This window comes from Neoarius graeffei, chromosome 9 (assembly GCF_027579695.1).
Source record: "Neoarius graeffei isolate fNeoGra1 chromosome 9, fNeoGra1.pri, whole genome shotgun sequence".
Classification (NCBI taxonomy): domain Eukaryota; kingdom Metazoa; phylum Chordata; class Actinopteri; order Siluriformes; family Ariidae; genus Neoarius; species Neoarius graeffei.
The window spans coordinates 36,381,485-36,401,552 of record NC_083577.1 but is presented as its reverse complement, the minus strand read 5'-3'; the positions used below and the strand labels follow the sequence as shown (position 1 = coordinate 36,401,552).

General features: G+C 43.6%; 1 protein-coding gene and 1 long non-coding RNA gene across 7 annotated transcripts in view; one reads left to right on the top strand and one right to left on the bottom strand.

Annotated features, from left to right (window-relative positions):
* Positions 1–20,068, top strand: part of LOC132891631 (uncharacterized) — a 123,839-nt gene that overhangs the window by 82,756 nt on the left and 21,015 nt on the right. For both annotated transcript variants that reach the window (XR_009655345.1, XR_009655346.1), the window contains one exon: positions 18,408–18,497. This is a non-coding gene — a long non-coding RNA (uncharacterized LOC132891631). The remainder of the gene's footprint in view (positions 1–18,407; positions 18,498–20,068) is intronic.
* sytl5 (synaptotagmin-like 5) overlaps positions 16,123–20,068 on the bottom strand; it is a 48,131-nt gene continuing 44,185 nt past the window's right edge. For all 5 annotated transcript variants that reach the window (XM_060929390.1, XM_060929391.1, XM_060929387.1 and 2 more), the window contains one exon: positions 16,123–19,598. In XM_060929390.1, the coding sequence (XP_060785373.1) occupies positions 19,456–19,598 (143 nt within the window). In that variant the 3' untranslated portion in view covers positions 16,123–19,455. The remainder of the gene's footprint in view (positions 19,599–20,068) is intronic.

The following is a 20,068-nucleotide window of genomic DNA, read 5'->3' as shown; positions in this document are numbered from 1 at the left end:
CGCTGAAACGTAGCAGGCACCCCAAACAGAAGTGTGACGAATTGGTGTAACCCAAACAGTGTGGAAAAGGCCATTTTTTCTCGGGATAGTGGAGTCAAGGGGATCTGCCAATATCCCTTCGTCAAATCCAGTGTCGAATAAAAGCGAGCCGTGCCTAGTCGATCGAGCAACTCATCAATACGAGGCATTGGGTACGCGTCAGATTTAGACACCGCGTTGACTTTTCTATAGTCCACACAGAACCGGACCAACCCGTCGGCCTTGGGTACCAAGACCACCGGGCTGCTCCAGTCACTGTGGGACTCCTCGACGATGCCCATTTCGAGCATGGCCTCGAGTTCTTCCCGAACCACCTTTTTTTTTGTGTTCGGGTAGCCTGTAAGGGCAGCTACGCACTACCACCCCCGGGGGCGTCTCTATGTGGTGCTCTATGAGGTTAGTGCGACCGGGCAGGGGCTAGAACACATCCAAAAACTCGGTCTGCAACTGGGCGACCTCCGCGAGTTGGGTCGGGGAAAGGTGGTCTCCACAGGGGACCGGAGAGGTATGTGATGCCAATGCCCCTTTTTGAACCTCCAGCCCCAGCTCCGCCTTCTCCGGAACCACCGACACCAACGCCACGGGGACCTCCTCATTCCAGAGTTTAAGCAGATTGAGGTGGTAAATCTGTAGCGCCCCACCCCTGTCTGTTCGCCTCACCTTGTAGTCGACATCCCCGACTCGCCGTGTGACCTCAAAGGGTCCTTGCCACTTGGCGATCAATTTGGAGCTCAATGTGGGCAACAGTACGAGTACCTTATCTCCCGGTGTGAACTCCCTAAGGCGCGTACCCTTGTTGTACAGGCGAGCTTGCCATTCTTGGGCCTGCCGCAAATTCTCCTGGGTTAGGTGGGTGAGCGTGTGGAGTTTTGCGCGCAGGTCCATCACGTACTGAATTTTGTTTTTACTTTGTGAAGGTCCCTCCTCCCAATTTTCCCGCAGCACGTCGAGAATGCCGCGCAGCTTACGCCCATATAATAATTCGAACGGAGAGAACCCCGTGGAGGCTTGGGGGACCTCTCGCACTGAAAACAACAAGGGCTCGAGCCACTTATCCCAATTACGTGCGTCCTCACTTACGAATTTTTTAATTACATTTTTGAGGGTGCGATTGAACCATTCCACTAAACCGTCCGTTTGTGGGTGATACACGCCGGTGTGGATCGGCTTAATCCCCAGTAACCCATACAGTTCGCACAGTGTCCGTGACATAAACGTGGTGCCTTGATCAGTCAGAATCTCTTTCGGGATTCCAACTCGGGAGATAATGCGAAAGAGCACCTCCGCAATACTGCGTGCTGAGATATTGCGCAGGGGCACTGCTTCCGGGTATCGAGTTGCATAGTCCACCAGAACTAATATAAAGTGGTACCCTCGTGCCGACTGATCTAATGGCCCGATGAGATCCATCCCAATTCTTTCGAACGGGGTCTCGATTAATGGTAGAGGGCGCAAAGGCGCTTTTGGAATGGCTGCTGGATTTACTAACTGGCATTCGCGGCATGCCGTACACCACCTACAAACATCGCCGCGAATCCCTGGCCAATAGAATCGGGCCATTATTCGGGCTAGTGTCTTATCCTGCCCTAAGTGTCCAGCCATGGGATTAAAGTGAGCCACCGGGAATACCAATTCCCGGTGGCTCTTTGGAATTAAAAGCTGCATGACTTGCTCTTTAGTCTGAGTGTCCTGCGTCACTCGGTATAATCTATCTTTCATAATAGAAAAATAGGGGAAGGATGGGGTGGCGTTTGGCGGGAGCGTTTGACCATCGATTGCTCTCACTTGGTCAAACGCATGCCACACAGTCTTGTCTCGCGACTGTTCTAACGGGAAATCCGCGAGGGATTCCCTGAGAGAGAGAGGAGGAGCTGGTGGCTCTTCACTCGGATGCGGAGAAGACGTAGACGGCTCTGTGACAGCTGCTCCTGCCAAGGCGACACCGGGACCTCCCCCTGCTGAAGTATGGCAGGACCCACTCTCCACTAAACGGCTCATCAACTCCCCGAATCCCGGCCAATCAGTCCCCAAAATTAAAGAGTGGGTAAGGCGAGGATTAACCGCTGCTTTTACTATGCGTTTTTCCCCTCGGAAAAAAATGTAGACCGACACCAAAGGGTAGCTGTGAACATCCCCGTGCGCACACAACACCTTCACCCCCTGTGCTCCCCCCAATACCTCGTTTTGCACCAGGCTTTGGTGAATTGAGGTCTGATTACAACCGGAATCCACCAACGCCTGATATGTATCCCCTTGAATACTCACCGGTATGCGATATGCTCCGGCCCGATCGAGGGCAGTTACTGGCGCGTCAGGGATCCAAACCACTGCGCCCACCTCCATTGCCATGCACTGCTGTTGGAGGTGGCCCGGTTCCCCGCAGCGCCAGCAAACCGGCCCGGGCTTCCTCTCTGCACTGGTGTTCTGGGGCTCACTCACCTGAGGGGGGGGGGAGAGACAGACACAGAAGGGAGAAACAGGAGGGCACCTCGGGTGCGGTGGGCCGGCTGGGGTGGTGCCGGCCCCCGCCTCTGCGGTGGGGGAATGGGGTGAGGACGGGACACAGGAGGAGGGGGGGGAGAGAGAGAGAGAGAGAAGAGGAGAGAAGAGAAGATGCTGTCTGCTGTTCTGGCACCGGAACGGCCGCCAAATGGTCTTCCACCAGCTCGACTGCCTGATCCAGCGACGCCGGGTGGTGGCACTGGACCCACTCTGCGGTTCCTGCTGGCAAGCGAGCGATGAATTGCTCCAACACCACCTGGTCGATGATCCCCTCGGCATCACGGTTGTCGGCCCTCAACCACCGCCAGCAGGCGTCCCAGAGCTGCTGGCCAAACGCAAACGGCCGGCCGACTTCCTCCAAGCGCAAGGCGCGGAAGCGCTGGCGCTGCTGTTCTGGGGTGCGCCCCACGCGCTGGAGGACGGCCCGGCGGAGGTCCGCGTAGGCCAGCTGGCGGTCGGCGGGGAGCTGTAGCACGGCCAGCTGCGCCTCTCCCGTTAGCAGGGGGAAGAGGCGTGCTGCGGGCTGCTCCATCGGCCACCCCGAGGCCTCTGCGACTTGCTCAAAGAGCATGATAAAAGCCTCGGGGTCGTCCTGCGGACCTATCTTGGTTACGGTGAGGGGGGACAGGCCCACGGTGGGAGCGCTGGTGGACCCCGCCGATGCGAGGAGGTGCTGGAACGCCTTCCGATCTTATTGCTGGGCCAGCACCAGGGCCTTGAAGCGCCGTTCTTGTTCCTTTTGGAGAGTGACTAGCACCTGGTGCTGGCTTTGCTGGGCTGTGGCGAGGGCGTGGACCAAGTCGGTGAATGGGGAGGACTCCATGGGGCTGATCGGCTGCTGTGCTCCACAATCCCGGGTTTCAGCACCACTGTAGCGATTCACTGTGCGTGGGTGGAGCACAGAGGATGGCAGGACAGAGATCAGGTTTGGAAATAGACTTTATTGCCAAACTTTTCAGTCTAACAATTATTGCAAGATTACAGACACGCCCACACACACAAGCAGCGTCTGGTTCAGTGAAGAGCCCCTCTGCTCTCGCTCTCCCTCCTTAAGTAGGGTGCGGTCACTGGGAAGACACACACAAACACAGGTTAATTGATGTCAGGTGTAGTGATTCTGCCACTTACCTTCCCTGACTCCGCCCTCCTGTCACAGACCGACGCTTGGCCATGCCCCCGCTGCCACACATTCCTATCCCTAAACTTGAGCAACTTGTCTCCTCAGTCCCCAGACGTTTACAGACTGTTGTAAAGAGAAAAGGGGATGTCTCACAGTGGTAAACATGGCCTTGTCCCAACTTTTTTGAGATGTGTTCTCATCTCATTATCTCTAGCTGCTTTATCCTGTTCTACAGGGTCACAGGCAAGCTGGAGCCTATCCCAGCTGACTGCGGGCGAAAGGCGGGGTACACCCTGGACAAGTCACCAGGTCATCACAGGGCTGACACATATGGGGCTTTTCCACTACCAACGCGGCTGAGTTGGGCTGAGCCGTGCGGTGCTGAGTTGGGCTGAGTCGAGCTGAGTGGGGCTGTTGGGGTTGCATTTCGACTACAACCGCGCTGAACCATGCTGGCTGGAAGTGGGTGGACACATTGGGTGGAGTTAGCAAAAGTGGGTGGACGTCACGTGATGTCGTTAGGCGGCGCAAACAGTGACATCGGTGACCTTTTAAGCAGTAGTCTCACAACCCGGATAGTAAACAATAAACATGGAGGACATGGAGTCGTTAGTGTTGCTGGTCTTGGTGCTGTGGCTTGTTGTCCTCGCTTGGGTTGGTCTTCCATCTTCTAGTTTTCTGATCTTCTTCTTCTTCTTTGTCGTAATTCTTCTTCCGGATTTACGGTGTTTACAGATCCCAGCGTGCTCGTGGGGCGTGTGTGGGCATGTGAGGACACTCCTCCTCACCAATCAGTGCACAGGGGAGTGTCTCCTCACGCCCCTAGCCCCACTCGGCTCGGTTGGGCTCACTTCAGCCCCACTCCAAAACCGTGCGAGTTTTGGGTGCTGAGTAAGGCTGAAGTGAGCTCAGTCGTGTTGCTCTGAGGTAGTCGAAACGCGAGCCGTGTTGGGCTGAAGTGAGCCGAAGTGAGCTGAAAAAGTGTAGTGGAAAAGGCCCAATAGACACAGACAACCATTCACACTCACACCTACGGTCAATTTAGAGTCACCAGTTAACCTAACCTGTATGTCTTTGGACTCTGGGGGAAACCGGAGCACCCGGAGGAAACCCACACGGACACGGGGAGAACATGCAAACTCCACACAGAAAGGCCCTTGCCGGCCACAGGGCTCGAACCTGGACCTTCTTGCTGTGAGGCGACAGCGCTAACCACTACACCACCATGCTGCCCCATGTTGTAAGATCATCTCATCTCATTATCTCTAGCCGCTTTATCCTGTTCTACAGGGTCGCAGGCAAGCTGGAGCCTATCCCAGCTGACTACAGGCGAAAGGCGGGGTACACCCTGGACAAGTCGCCAGGTCATCACAGGGCTGACACATAGACACAGACAACCATTCACACTCACACCTACAGTCAATTTATAGTCACCAGTTAACCTAACCTGTATGTCTTTGGACTGTGGGGGAAACCGGAGCACCCGGAGGAAACCCACGCGGACACGGGGAGAACATGCAAACTCCACACAGAAAGGCCCTTGCCGGCCACAGGGCTCGAACCCGGACCTTCTTGCTGTGAGGCGACAGCGCTAACCACTACACCACCATGCTGCCCCATGTTGTAAGATTTTATTTAAATTTTGTCTAATAGTGGTTGGTACAATAATTACAAACGCTAACAGAATCAGCACTTTCCAGTTGTAGCTGTAGTCATACAGTAACTATAATCACCCTTGTAATAATAATTTCAATAAACAGTTAATGTTCAGTTCCCTCCTTGTTTATTCTCTATTAAAAGGCACAACTGAGTCACACAGATTGATGTGTGTAACAGACAGTAACAATTTTATTCAAAATAGAGCGGCGGCTACAATTATTGACACCTTAATGATCTTTTGGCCATTGCAAAAGTAGAAAAGACTTTCAAAATGTAAATTGTGCATGAATACTCAAACTTCCACTGGAAAAAAAGAAGCACAACTTTATTCATCACATGCTTATGAAATTCCTCTCTGCATTTAACACGTGAGCAATGAGCACACATACATACCCAGAGCAGGGGGGAGCAGTTGGGAGTCTCTCAAGGGCACCTCAGCCCAAAGCTATCCTATATTCACCTCACTGTCTTTGGACTGTGGGGGAAACCAGAGCACCCGGAGGAAACCCACGCAGACATGGGGAGAACATGCAAACTCTACACAGAAAGGCCGGCTGCTGGGCTCAAACCTAGAACTTTCTTGCTGTGAGGCGACCGTGGTAACCGCTTACACCACTGTGCCACCCCAAAAAAAAGAGTTGATTCCTGATTACATAGCATATCAGATCACGTGACACCGTTCCACAAGTATTGACACTTTTGTCCATAGTTATCGATACTGTTCCACAATTATCGACATCCAGATGATTATTTATAAAACATAATAATAATAACTAGACTGCATTTCCGCAGAGAAAATGCAAAGTGTGCTTGCTGAGCTATAGCAGGACAGCTATCATGCTAGCATGCTAAAAGCTAGCATGCCAACATGCTAATGCCAACATGCTAACAACTAGCATGCTAACAGTTCGCATACTAACATGCTAACAGCATACTAACATGCTAAAAGCTAGCATGTTAACATGTTAATGCTAACATGCTAATAGATAACATGCTAATAGATAACATGCTAACAGCTAGCATTCTAACATGCTAATGATTAACATGCTATTCGTTAAAATTCTAACACTTTAAGGCTAATATGCTGACAGCTATCATGCTAACAGCTAACAGGCTAACATGCTAATGGCTAGTATGTTAACTTTTAGCATGCTAACATGCTGAAAGTGACATGCTAACAGCTAATATGCTAACAGTTAGCATGCTAACATGCTCAGGCGAACTCGCTAACAGCAAACATGCGAACTCTGCATGCTACCATGCTAATCCTAACATGTTAACAGCTCACATGATAACATGCTAATGGTGAACATGCTAACAACTCGCGAGCTAACAGCAGGCATGATATCGTAATGGGTAACATGCTAACAGCTAGCATGGTAACAAGTGAATGCTTATATGCTAATTGCTATCGTGTGTGCGTGTAAGTATTCCTAATAAAGTGGCCACTGAGCTGAAGTTGATTTGCTGTCAAAGTCTCAAATGAGCAGATCCTTGCCAAATGCATCATCACCTATGGGGGAAGGGAGGAATGACTCAGTCAAGCTTCCATTGATTAGCGGCAAAATGGAGAAAAAAATGGACGGATGAAAGGCAAGACAAAGACGAGTGTGGGTCAGAACCGATATCATGTGTGTGATGGGTGATTTGGCCTGAGGTGCCGTATGAAGTTTGGTGGATGTGGTGAAGTGTTACTGAGCAAAACTCCATTCATTTGAATGGGGCCAAAAATCAATGGAAGCCTATGGAGGTAAAAAGAGATGCGTGAAAACCATGAAAAAGATGAGTGCAGGTCTCAGATGAAGGGATGGATCTGTGCGGGGACTTGGCCTGAGGCATCAAGTGAAGTTTCTTGAAGTTTGGTCACTTGGTTAAAAAAATTGATGGAGAGTGAAAGTTTTTCTCCTGAAACACCATTCATTTTCAATGGGGCCAAAAATCAATGCAAGCCTATGGAGGAAAAAAGGGATAAGCAAAAAGAAAAGAAAAATATGAGTGCAGGTCAGAACCGATTGCATGTATGTGTCGGGGGAGTTGGCCTGAAGTATCACATGAGGTTTGGTGCATCTGCGATGGAGCGTGTCTGAGTAGGACGATTCGATTCATGAGCCCTATTCATTCTCTATGAGAAAGTACCAAAAGAAAAATGACAAGAACAAAAGAATGGGCACGTTGATCCAAAAGCTGTATACAAGCACACTACACCACTTCGGGCCAGACACCTCAGAGTTGGAACGGTGTCTCTATCTCGAACGCCCTAGGAGGAGGAGTGGATCCAAAAATAAGGCAGAATAAGCAAACTTAAGAAGAACAATAGTGTGCTTGCCTTTGGCAAGCACACAGCAGCCGCTTGAGCAAGCACACTAATAATAATCGGTATGTTGTATTAAGTTAACAGAATATAGTTTTAATTTAAAATTTATTTTACATAGACTTATATTTAGTACAAAATATCTTTTATATAAATATATTGATGTCGGTGCTTACGTACATGAGGAAGTAATTCTAATGTTTGTAAACAAATGAATTGATAATGTTTAACCTGTGTCAGAAAATCTTTCTGTTCCACTTTCTACCCATTTTCTAAGTATTTTCATAGATCACATCTTGTTAATCATTTGTTGTTGTTTGTATTAATTTCTAGCTTTGTAGTTTACCAATAAATGTCAACAGGCAACTGACATTGTAACCACATGAAAATCCAGGTCAAAGGTCGATTTTTTTTATATTGAGATTTTAAATTTACATCTAAAAATATAAAATGTCTACTGATATTACAATATGTGGTAGATATTTACTGCAAAAAATATTTTCTGAATGGAATAGAAAAATCTGAATATTTCAAGCATGTAATTTTTTTATGTGCTAGGAATTTAATTCTGGTCTAATTCTATTTATTGCAATAGGATTCCAAATACTCTCTAAGCATTCCATTCTGTTATGAATCAGAAAACAATTATAAATCCCAGCACTTTTATTTTTTAAAGTATTTCATCTACTTCAACAATTTTACACAAAGATCGATCCATAACAGTTGTAAATGTCACTTAATTCCACAAGGTGTCAATAATGGTGGACAGTCCTGTCCACCATTATCGACACCACCATCAGGGTGTCGATAAAGTGATCACTATTATTGACACCTCACGTGACTTCTCAAATGCACGTTTAGATACAAAATGGTGACTGCCAAATGAAAGAGTAAGAAATAAAGTAGGTTTCGACAAGGAGATCATGAAATATCTGTGAATTTGATCAGTAAAAACATGTCCATGATCTTTCCACCATGCTTACCTGCGATGATAACGTCTGGGTTTTCCTCAAATTGCTGCCTGTGACCCTGTAGAACAGGATAAAGTGGCTAGAGATAATGAGATGAGAATGTTGATCGTGCCGAAAAAAAATTCCATCTCGGGTAACGAACTGTGTCATCAGACGACACAATCAAAGGGCGAGGCGGGTCTTCTGGTTGATTAATTAATCGCTAACTGTTGTAACTTAAACTCACCTTTGTAAAATTGTTTTTTATTGGTAAATCTGAAACGGTGTCAATAATTATGGACTGTCGTTAATTGTAGCTGCCGCTCTAGTTTTTCCTGCCTTAGTCGATTTATTTCCCATTTACATGCATGCAGCTGTTGTAAGTTTAGTGTGTGTGTATTGAACACTCTCGAACATGGGGGTTCCATGGAGACATTTTGCACATGACTGTGTTCCTCTGATTTCATTTCATTTCATTTTCATTTATTATACAGGAAAGTATTAAAAGTAACAGTGCAGTTACAGTTAAGACGGGCCTGACTCAGTTTAACAAACTGGTTTACAGCAGGTTCCTGTTCTGCAGAACAGAAAACATAAAACAGTCATAACAAAGGCAGGACATTAACATAAACTAAACACAGATAACTTAGACAACAATAGACATTACATACATTACATAGACTGTTACATGCAACAATCAATGAGTACAGGTATAACTATTATAGAGGTGCAATCTGTATGCCTTTTTGAAGGCTGCAATAGATTGTAATACTCTAATATGATAAGGAATGACATTCCAAACTTTAGTAAAAGTGTAAAAAAAAAAGGACCTCTGACCATAACTATTTCTAAAAGAAGGAACTGGTATAAGTGCTTGTGAAACTGATCTGGTACAGGGCACTTGTTTCACATTGTGTATTGGGAGAAGTGCAGTAAATGTAGGTGACGTGCTATTTAATATCTAAAAATAAAGAGCAATGGCATAACTGTTAATGAAATTCTCAAAAGTCAGGGCATTGGTATGTGTGAGTGCAATGCAGTGATGAGACCACTTAGGTAAATTACTGTGGCAAAATAAACTGGTTAACTTGTTTACATATACAGTGTCTTGTCTACTGATTTGTTGTTTTACTTACAAATATGCCACACATCACTCTGAATATTTGATATTGCAATAGCCACAAGTTGCAGTATAATGTAAACCAACTAAAAACGCAGATTATGGTGGGTGGCTAGACTAACTAGACTAACTGTGTAGCCTAAGAAATAATAAGGCAGCAGTGTAGTTTTGGTGGTGTGGGGGGCCCCCAAATCAAATTCTACTTAGGGCCCCTTAAAGGCTTGGGCCGGCCCTGTATGCATAATAAAATACATTTTTCCCAAAACCAGTAAAACACCCCCACTGAAAATGGTATGCGCTGCCCAGAGCGCACGAAACACCCCCCCCCCCATATCTGTACAGTGGAACAGCCCCTCGGTTTCACCCGAGAAAGAAGGAAACGTGGGGCCCTTTGGAAAAGAGGGAGAAACACTGAGTTTGTGATTAAAAAGATTCAACAAGCTGTTACTGCAGTGGACAAATGGGCCATTCGATGGGGTTTCAGGATTTCAGTACAAAAAACTAAGATGATGTTTTTTTCCAGGAAAAAGGTTACGGAGGATGTAAAAGTCACAATATCAGGTCATGAGCTGGAAAGAGTTGAATCGTTTAAATACCTGGGCATATGGTTTGACCAAAGACTGACATAGACATTGCACATTGAAAATATGATTGGTAGATGCAAAAGAGTTCTTAATGTGATGAGGTGTTTACGCGGAATAGAGTGAGGAGCAAGTAGACATGCTTTAAGGACCGTCTATTGAGGTTTTTCACCCATGTGACCAAGTCATGTGATGCATCGTTAGGCTGCCATTTTGGACGTCACGGCTCAAATCAGTTTGAATGTGAGGAAGGTGACAAACGAAAAACATAAAAGAAAAAGGAGCGAGATGCAGAAAACACCTTCACTATCCAGCGACATAGGGCATTTACAAGGCGAGCAGAGGAAGAGGTATTTGCAAAAATTGAGGTTAGCAGGCTTAGAGAACGACGTTTACCTGCTTCCACCAGGATTGTTCACTGACGTACGGAAGTACACGAAGCCCTCGTCTTTACCTGACTTCGGCCCACATGATCTGTAGACCTATGTCGTTAAAAACCCATCGCCATACACAGGTATTGATCTGAAAGCGTATAAGAGTTTGGATGCCTACAAATATTTTGTGTCAGGCTGGGTAACATGCCTACATCAGTGGGTCGTCCCTGGAGCCGGTGGTCGCCATCTTATTACAGCTAAGGTTTGTTCACATTTTCATTTACTTTCGGTCCTCAGGATAAACAAGATGTTATTAAATGTCATTGAAATAACTTCTTAGTCTGTTGAGACATGGCCCGTTATAAATTTGCTGTTACCAGGCAATGACCAAGAACTGTATTATTAGGGTCGGTGTCTGTGTTGTAGCAGTGTACTAGCAGCTAGCTGTTAGCACTAGCTAATGTCAACAACATAGTAGCTAGTATGTTACTGTAGCAATGTTTACGTTCAGTCATTTGGATGACTGTTAAAACCTTTCAGTCTCAAGTTTTTCCTTTACTGTATTTACTAGTTTACTGTAATTATGATCCAGCAGCTATTTACACCGGATCCAGTGTAAATAGCTGCCGGAGCGCGCTCCGGAACCTCGGCTGAAGCACTCCGGGAGCAAGCCGGAGCACGCTGCTTAATTTGAGGGGGAGCAAGCCGGAGCGCGCTCCAGCAGCTATTTACACTGGATCCGGTGTAAATAGCTGCCGGATCATAATTACAGTAAACTAGTAAATACAGTAAAGGAAAAACTTGAGACTGAAAGGTTTTAACAGTCATCCAAATGACTGAACGTAAACATTGCTACAGTAACATACTAGTTACTATGTTGTTGACATTAGCTAGCTTGACCTTCAAAATGGCGGACACCGGGGTGTCACGTGAACCTGTGACGTCAGGTGAAATACCTCAATACAGGATTAATAAGGTCTGTGTTGGATTATGGGTGTTTTATATATGGGTCGGCAGTTAAATCAATGCTGAATAAGCTAGATGTGGTTCAGATCCAAGCTTTAAGGTTGTGTTGTGGTGCTATGAAGACCACTCCAGTGGCTGCAATACAAGTTGAAATGGGAGAAATGCCCCTTAACCTCAGAAGGGAGCAGTTAGCGTTGGTATACTGGGCGAATCTGAAAGGCCACAGTGATGATCATATGAGCCAGTCTGTTTTACTGCCTTGCCAAGAGCGGTTGAATGACCGAATAAGAAGTTATGGTTGGACAATCAATGATAGAGTGAGAGATATGAGGATCACTGATGTGAAAATAAGTCCCACAGTGTCATTGCCGGCTGTACCTCCATGGGTCATTGAAGAGGTGCCTACTGCAGGGTGCCCGCGGGGTCTTAAAAAGCCTTAAAAACATTGAATTTAAGAATTTGGAAATAATACCTTAAAAAGCCTTGAATTTTAATGTGTAGGTCTTAAAATCTGTGCACAGTATGTAACTTCTCCGTATAGAATTTCTCATTATTTTTTAATATCTTAACCGCCATTATTTTGGTAAATAATGTACCGGCGGCCTAAGTAAGTAAATAAGTGGCGGAACTGGAGCTGTGGGCGGAACCATGCTATCGCACGCACACTCCGAGGGCAAAATTCTTCGAACACACATCCCTGAACTTGTTTGGTGCGCGGTAAAAGGAAAGTCTGGAGAATTAAGTCTAAAAGTATAAACGAAAAGTCTATAGCCTACATATAGGCCTATCTATGGAAAAATGGGCAAATGTAAGTTTAACGAGGCATGGAGGCATCATATTTCATTTCGTGAGTGGGTAAAACCTGTCGATGGCAATGTATTCGAGGCGTTTTGGTGTGTGTGTAAAAGGGCATTTAAACTCGGCACAATGGGCGTGAAGGCACTAGAATCGCACGCGAAATCATCAAAACACATAGCATGTAGAGAAACAGCGAACACCTTCCATCGCCACTGTTTTTCGGCCAGCCGAAGTGGCAGTCAACGTTAGCCAACTACCTAGCATGGCTAATGCCAGCCAGCCCGTTGCTAGTGTAGTCCCTCATGTAACGACTGCAAGAGTAGATCTGTGCACAACATTTGGGTCTACACAAACAATGAAAGCGGAGGTGTTGTGGACTCTACACACAATTGCGCAACATCAGTCCTATAATTCGAACGAGGGTATCTCGGAGTTGTTAAGGTGTATGTTCCCGGACTCCGATATCGCTCAGCGCTTCAGATGCGGTGCCGACAAGACAGCCTACATCGCAAAGTTTGGTCTCGCGGTCCACATCAAAGACAAGCTGGTGTCTAAAGCCAACCAATCACCGTTTGTGTTGATGTTCGACGAGAGCATGAGTGAAGTAACGAAAACAAAGTAGCTTGATGTACATGTCCGCTTCTGGGACAGGTCAGGTCCAGATATCTTGGCTCTCAGTTCATGGGGCATTCCACCGCCAAAGACCTGCTGTCACATTTGAAAGTAAGCACAACCTTTTATTATTATTATTTTACATGTTTCTCAATTGATATTGATAAACTTGATTTATCATGTAAAAGCAAGAGTCGATTGCTGCCAAGAGTGCAGCACTGAGGAGTTGGCTGTCTGTTTGTGTATAGTGATCTTGTTTGAGAGAGTGAAGTAATGCTTATGAAATGTCATTAATAAAACGTGGTCTGCTGAACGTTACGTGATTTTGTATTGTGGTGGTGTACGGTGAGTACTCAATACTGTGATGCAATAAGGTTACACTATTCATCATCCTTTGCACATTTTCACATTTGTTTGAGAAACAAGTAAACACAACTTTGAGATGTTTCTTTGCCGGTGAAATCAGCTGGGAAATTAGGTCTTGAATTTGTGTATAAATGGTCTTAAAAAGCCTTGAATTTCACTTGAAGAAACCTGTAGGAACCCTGCTACTGACTTTCAACTTTTAGAAGACAAGCAAAGTACGGAAATGGATAAGCATAGGGTGCAGTGGTATCTAAATGAAAAATATGGCGAAGAAATTAAAATATTTACAGATGCATCTAAGCACACAGATAGGACAGTAGGGGTAGCATATGTCATCCCAGAACTTAAAATTGAAGTTGGTAAGAGAGTTACTGATGATTTGGCAGTCTATACGGCTGAATGACTAGCTGTGTGGCTAGCAGTGCAATGGGTGGAGGTACATAGGCCTGGAAAGGTAGTAATTGCCTCAGACTCAAGTTCAGCATTGATTAGTATTAAAACTTGGCAATCAACTTCTAGGCAAGATATAGTGTTCAAAATAGCACAAGTCACCGATAAACTATTAAAGGATGGGATTAAATTATCATTTGTATGGGTTCCTGCCCACTTAGGTGTGGTTGGCAATGAACTTGCTGACAGGTGTGCTAAGGAGGCTGCTGGTAATGATAATATAGATTTAAAGGTGGATTACAGCAAGTTTGAAATCAAAAGCATAGTAAAGCAGAGAATGAGAGAAAGATGGCAAACCCTATGGGATAGTGGGCAAACTGGAAGACACTTCCATAATATCCAGGGCATCTTAGGACGGTCTAGATCTTCAAACAGGAGTAAGGGGGAGGAAGATATGCTCTCTAGAATGAGATTTGGACACACAAGACTAAACAGCACTTTAGCGATAATGAAAAAACATGCTGATGGAAACTGTGAGTTCTGTGGTAGTCCAGAGTCTGTAGAGCATGTGCTCTGTCATTGTCCCAAGTATCAGGAAGAAAGACAAATATTAATGGAACAGCTGGAAAGGGAAAAGTTGAGACTAGACCTGAAGGAAATTTTACGAAGAAGTTCAGGAGATATTTGCTTCAACTTTGTGTTTAGATTTCTCAAAAATGCAGGCCTTATTCACAGAATTTAGTTCTTTTTCCCCCTTTTATTATTTCCCAATTTTAATTTATTTTAGTTTATTTCTTTATTTACTCCCATCCTTATAGGGATAGAATAGGCTTCTGAACCACACCCCAGTCCAGCAAGTGGCGGTAATGCTGCTTTTACGCTAAGCTGCCAACCGCCATAAAAACCAAAAATGAAGAAGAAGAAGGAAACGTTTGGAGTCTACTGAAACATCTATGCTTTTGTGAAATCGCTAAAACATTAAACTTCAAAACGACTATGTGTGTAAGTGTATTTTGTTACCAATAAAAATGTTATTTTAACAGATGAATGAATGTTTAGAAATATGGCGCGTGACGTAACAACCAAACAAATGCTACTAAAATACTGGTTGGCCACCCCTGCACCTCAGTAACAAATGCTAATGAAAAGTTACAACCAACGGAGAAGTATAGAATGCTTAAACTAGTTAAACCTAGACAGAAAACTGTAGTAAAAATGACGTTACTCACTGCAATAGGTCAGCTGATGTTCAAACATGCCGGCAGATAGCTGCCTATGCGCTTGCGTGAGTGACTAAGGCCCTGTCCACACGGCAACGGATTCAGGTGAATCTGATAAAATTGTTTATCGTTTCGGCCTGGCGTCCACACGGCACCGGCGTTTTGGGTGCCCCACAACGATATTTTTTGAGAACGGGTTCCAGAGTGGAAAAATCTGGCAATGGCGCCGTTGCGAAGTCGTCTGGATGAGTAGAACGGATTTGTTTACGATGATGTCACAACCACATGACTAGAACAAGCAGCACTCTTGCTGTTTTGTATGAACCACTGCATTGCATTCACTTTTGTATACAGCTTTTCTTTTAAATAAACAACTGAACCATTTCTTGAATTTTTTTTTTTTATTGGATAAGACTGCTTTTCAAAATGTTCACACACAATATAAAAAGTTATATAAATTATATAAAAATGCTTTTCAAAATGATCACACACAATAAGAAAATTAAGTTATATAAAACTATGCATACTAATAAAACTAATTTTACACACAGAAGGCGCGATTTCCTTGCGTAGTCGCAGCTATCTTCTTCTTGTTGTGTGTTTGTTCCTGAGAGTGCTTCACGCTGGGTAGAAGAAGGGGTTTATGCGCATGCGTCCTACTTCTTCTATTGTTCTGGTGTCTCCGATGGGACCGTCTTACAGCACCCCTAGAGGTGTGGCATGTGTATTGCATCGTTTTCAGCAAGCGTTGCGTTGCCATATGTACCTGATATTTTACTGATCCGTTGCCCATGTGGACGCGATATTTTTTTAATAAAATCTCGTTGCCGTTGTCGTGTGGATGTAGCCTGAATGTACGAGTGTATGTGTAACTGGGCGTAAGTGTCACGGCTTACTCCGTGACAATCCTTAACAACCTTGCAGCCACCTATTTCATCTCGACTCCATCACAGAGCGTCCACCAACTTACCAGCGTTGTTGGTAGAGCAGCCAGAGTGAATTTTGATGCTCTCACCGTGTTTATTGTGAACGTAGGGTAAGTGCATAGGTACTGCAACAGTAACATTAATTATGACATCCTTGTATTTATTTACAAAGAAAAAGTGACATCCAATGAGAGGTTAATATAGTTTATTGTTTACTGCCTAAGGGTATCTGAAGATGCATAAACAATCTCTGTAAGCAGATTCCTGAGCAATCTCCCTGCTCAGCGCTGACGATGTGCACATACACACTGAACATGCTTCACAGTCAGGCAATAAACACACTGACTTAACATTTAACACACAGAAGTCATACCTTGCTACTTAGAAAGCCTTATAAACACTACACAAGTGAATATGACACCAGTTATATTTGAGAAGTGATGCTATGTCTTGTTTTTAAGGCTTACTGTTACAAACAAGAATGAAGGACTAACAATACAAATGACAGCTTGTTCATCAAATCCTCTTCAACCTCACACAATTTTTGAGGGTCCATGTGGAAATTGTGTACAATTCTTCAAATCCATGGGTCAGTGTTTCTGGGTTGTGTGCTTCAACATCAGCCTTTATATTAAAATAAGTCCCACGACTACCACAATTCTCATCATTTTATCATTTTCCAAACTGCACTTATGTCTTTCATTGTGATTTATCTATATACTCCAGAACAGGGCTCACCATCTATCTTTCTGGAGATCTAGCCTTCTATAGAAAATACTTTAGAATCTATAATCCAACAGAGCTGATCCAGTGAATCAAGATTATCTACAGCAAGGGTTCGCAAGCATTTTGCAGCCAGGGACCCTTTAACTGAAAAATTAAAATTTACAGACTCTCTACAAACATGATCCAACTATTCACATATTATTCTATCCACATTCACTGGATATGGGCAATCGTGCTCTCTGATTGGCTACTCTACTACTAGGATATCAGCTCATATCCTGTGAGTAGAGAAAAATAAAATGACGACGCATGTTGCTGAACCAACTGAGGACAAAATAAAAACTCGAAAACAAAATCCCCAAAAAATACAAAAAAGCAACAAAATATGGAATAAAAGTATTTCATGGTAAGAGATTTTTTATTTTTCAAGAATTATTATAGCATTTTTCACAAATTGTTACTGTCATTTTGTTGGTTTGTTTACATTCTAAGCGGAAATGATTTTGTCAGACGTTTTGTATAAAGTTTTTATTTGTCAAATTTGCAAAAAATAAAAATGCTCCGTTTCTCAAAATCCAGTGACTGTGCATAGAATAAAACAGTTATTCCAGTCAATCTCATCATACATTGGCTATCAGCTCATGTACGACTCGATTTCGTGGAATAACTGTTAAATATGCTAATTTTCTAAAATGTGTACCAAAAGGTTATTGGAACCACATAACCTTTTACTCCTAATCATTCTACTGATCAGAAAAATTAGGCCTTTGTTGAAATTATTTATGAATTATTTGTTTGAGTTATTGAAGTTTGCATTGAACAAATTCAAGTGGCCAGTCAAAGGGGATAACACGATAATAAATATAATAGCTTTGATAATAATGGATTGTGATTTATCACTTTAACAAAGTTAAAAAAACAACACTTGTTAACCACTGATTTCAGGTGTGTGGGTTTAGGGCTTGAACAAAATTCTGTCAAAAAAGAGACTTTCAGGAGCAGGTTGATCCTGTTACTTCTGTATGATGGTATATTATCACACACTTTCCCACAACAATTGTGCTATCTAGTTTACCCTGATGCTGTTCTTGCTGTTCTGTACGGTTAGTATGTACAGTGTCATTCCCTGCACCATCCTGTGTATTTGTAATATTGTGCTACACTTTTTTCCTGGAATTCCACATTTGCACAATGATTTTGTCTTACCCTTGTCACATTACTTTTACTTTATGTAGTTGCGGGTTTGGAGACTTTGTAGAGTTTTGTATGTTGCACTTTAATTTTCGAGGCACAATATTTCATCCCATTATATGTGTATATGAACAGGATTAGTAATCTACCTGACTTGACCAAAGTATGTGCGTACTTTGTGTAAACGTTTCCAAAATACTTACACAGGAGTGTCTACATACATCTTTCACTCACTCAGCTTTAGAACACTGAACAAATTAAACACTTGAGACATGAATCATTCTGGCTGGCTACCTCTGATGCAGTGTGACAACATTATATACAGCATTACGGGAATGAATTATGTCACAGTAGACTTTTCAGAGATATCACAGGTATCATCATCTTTTTCTAACATCCACAACTTTATAAAAACAATTCTAAACTGATTGGAAGGAGTTGACTTGACATCACAATTTGGTACTGAATGTTTAAAATTAAATAATTTAAATTTATTTCAAATTAAAAATAATTTCTCATTTTAATACGTTCTTCTTCAATGAATGTTTTATCCCAGTCAGGGCAGTTATGGATCCAGAGCCTATCCTAGGGAATGCTGGGTACAAAGCAGGAATACACACTGAATGGGACACCAGTCCATCACAAGGTACCATCCACATAAACACCCATTCACGCCTAAGTGCATTATAGCCAGCCCACCTTCTGCCATATATTTGAGAAGTAGGAGGAAACTGGTGAACCTGCCAGCACACTGACTTGGACAAGTGGAGAACAACCAAACAACACCGTCATATGTAGACATTAAAATAACAATATAATTTAGCTCTGTTTTAACATGTTTCACTGTTTTGCTGGCAGTTTGTTAGCAAATTTATATGTTTTATGTATTGTTTATAATAGAAATGTCTATAAGTATTATAATATTTTAGTCATATTGCCCACTATTACTCTGGACACGAAGACAGCCTGAGGTAGAGCAGCTCAGATCTAATGCTCAATGAACACTCTTCAGGCATGCACTACTGGAGAGACATGTACTGAATCACTGAGGTGTGCTTGATTTCTATCTCATCGCTACAACAGCACTGGAGACGGACATCTCACAATAAATTTGCACTAAAAGAAGAACTGTCGTTTTCTATCTATATGAGAGTGGCAGTGAAAGTGCTTCGCTTGTTTATAGTTTATCTAATTTGTGTGCACTTTGAATACAATTGTTTGTGCCAACACAAATGTGTGTGAGAGTATTATTATTATTTTTTCATCTTTTAAGATAGTCTTTGTGCTGTTGCCAGTCATGACCTTGGATGAAGTTATATATGTTGTGATGCTGGCTATATTTGTGCATGATTGATGCATGCTTGTGTAGTGAAGAGGCACCGTGATGAAGGACAGGGTGTTCATATAGACAACAAGACTGTGTTTGTGAATATCTGGCTCTTAAAATATAGGGATCAAATCAAAGCTAATCTCAAGGACAATGTTTCTGCATGTATCATAACGCAGCATCTATCTGCATATGCAAAGTGCACTTTTCTATAAGGTGACGAGTAGCTTTCAATGAATATTGCAAGACACAGATCCATCCCTCTGCACCTCTTTCTCTATGTCTTTCTCTTGGCCATGCTGGACCTCAGCATCAGTGTGCACTCCTGTGGAACCTCTGGGTTGTCAATCATGCGTTGCCATAGTCGCTGCTCCTCGCCATAGGAATCATTCCAGTCTACCTCCTTCCCATAGCTCAGACCTACAGAGGGAAATAAATCAGCACCAAGCAACTTCCTGCATTTTGAAACACTCATTTCCTCCACACTATAAACCCCTGTGCTTAGCACAGCTTCTTAATCTGAAACAAATAAGGATGGGGGAAAAAAATAATGAAAAAAAAACCTATTCAAGAGGGAGCAGCCAGAAACCAAAGTAATCACACTGAGTAATGAGTGTGTGTCTGGATGTAAATGAATGTGCTTTATATATATTGAAATGTGAAATTGGTGAACAAACTGTCCTCTGGCAATGGAAAAAAAAACAACTGTTCTTTATCTCATCTCATCTCATCTCATCATCTTTAGCTGCTTTATCCTGTTCTACAGGGTTGCAGGCAAGCTGGAGCCTATCCCAGCTGACTATGGGCGAAAGGTGGGGTACACCCTGGACAAGTCGCCAGGTTATCACAGGGCTGACACATAGACACAGACAACCATTCACACTCACATT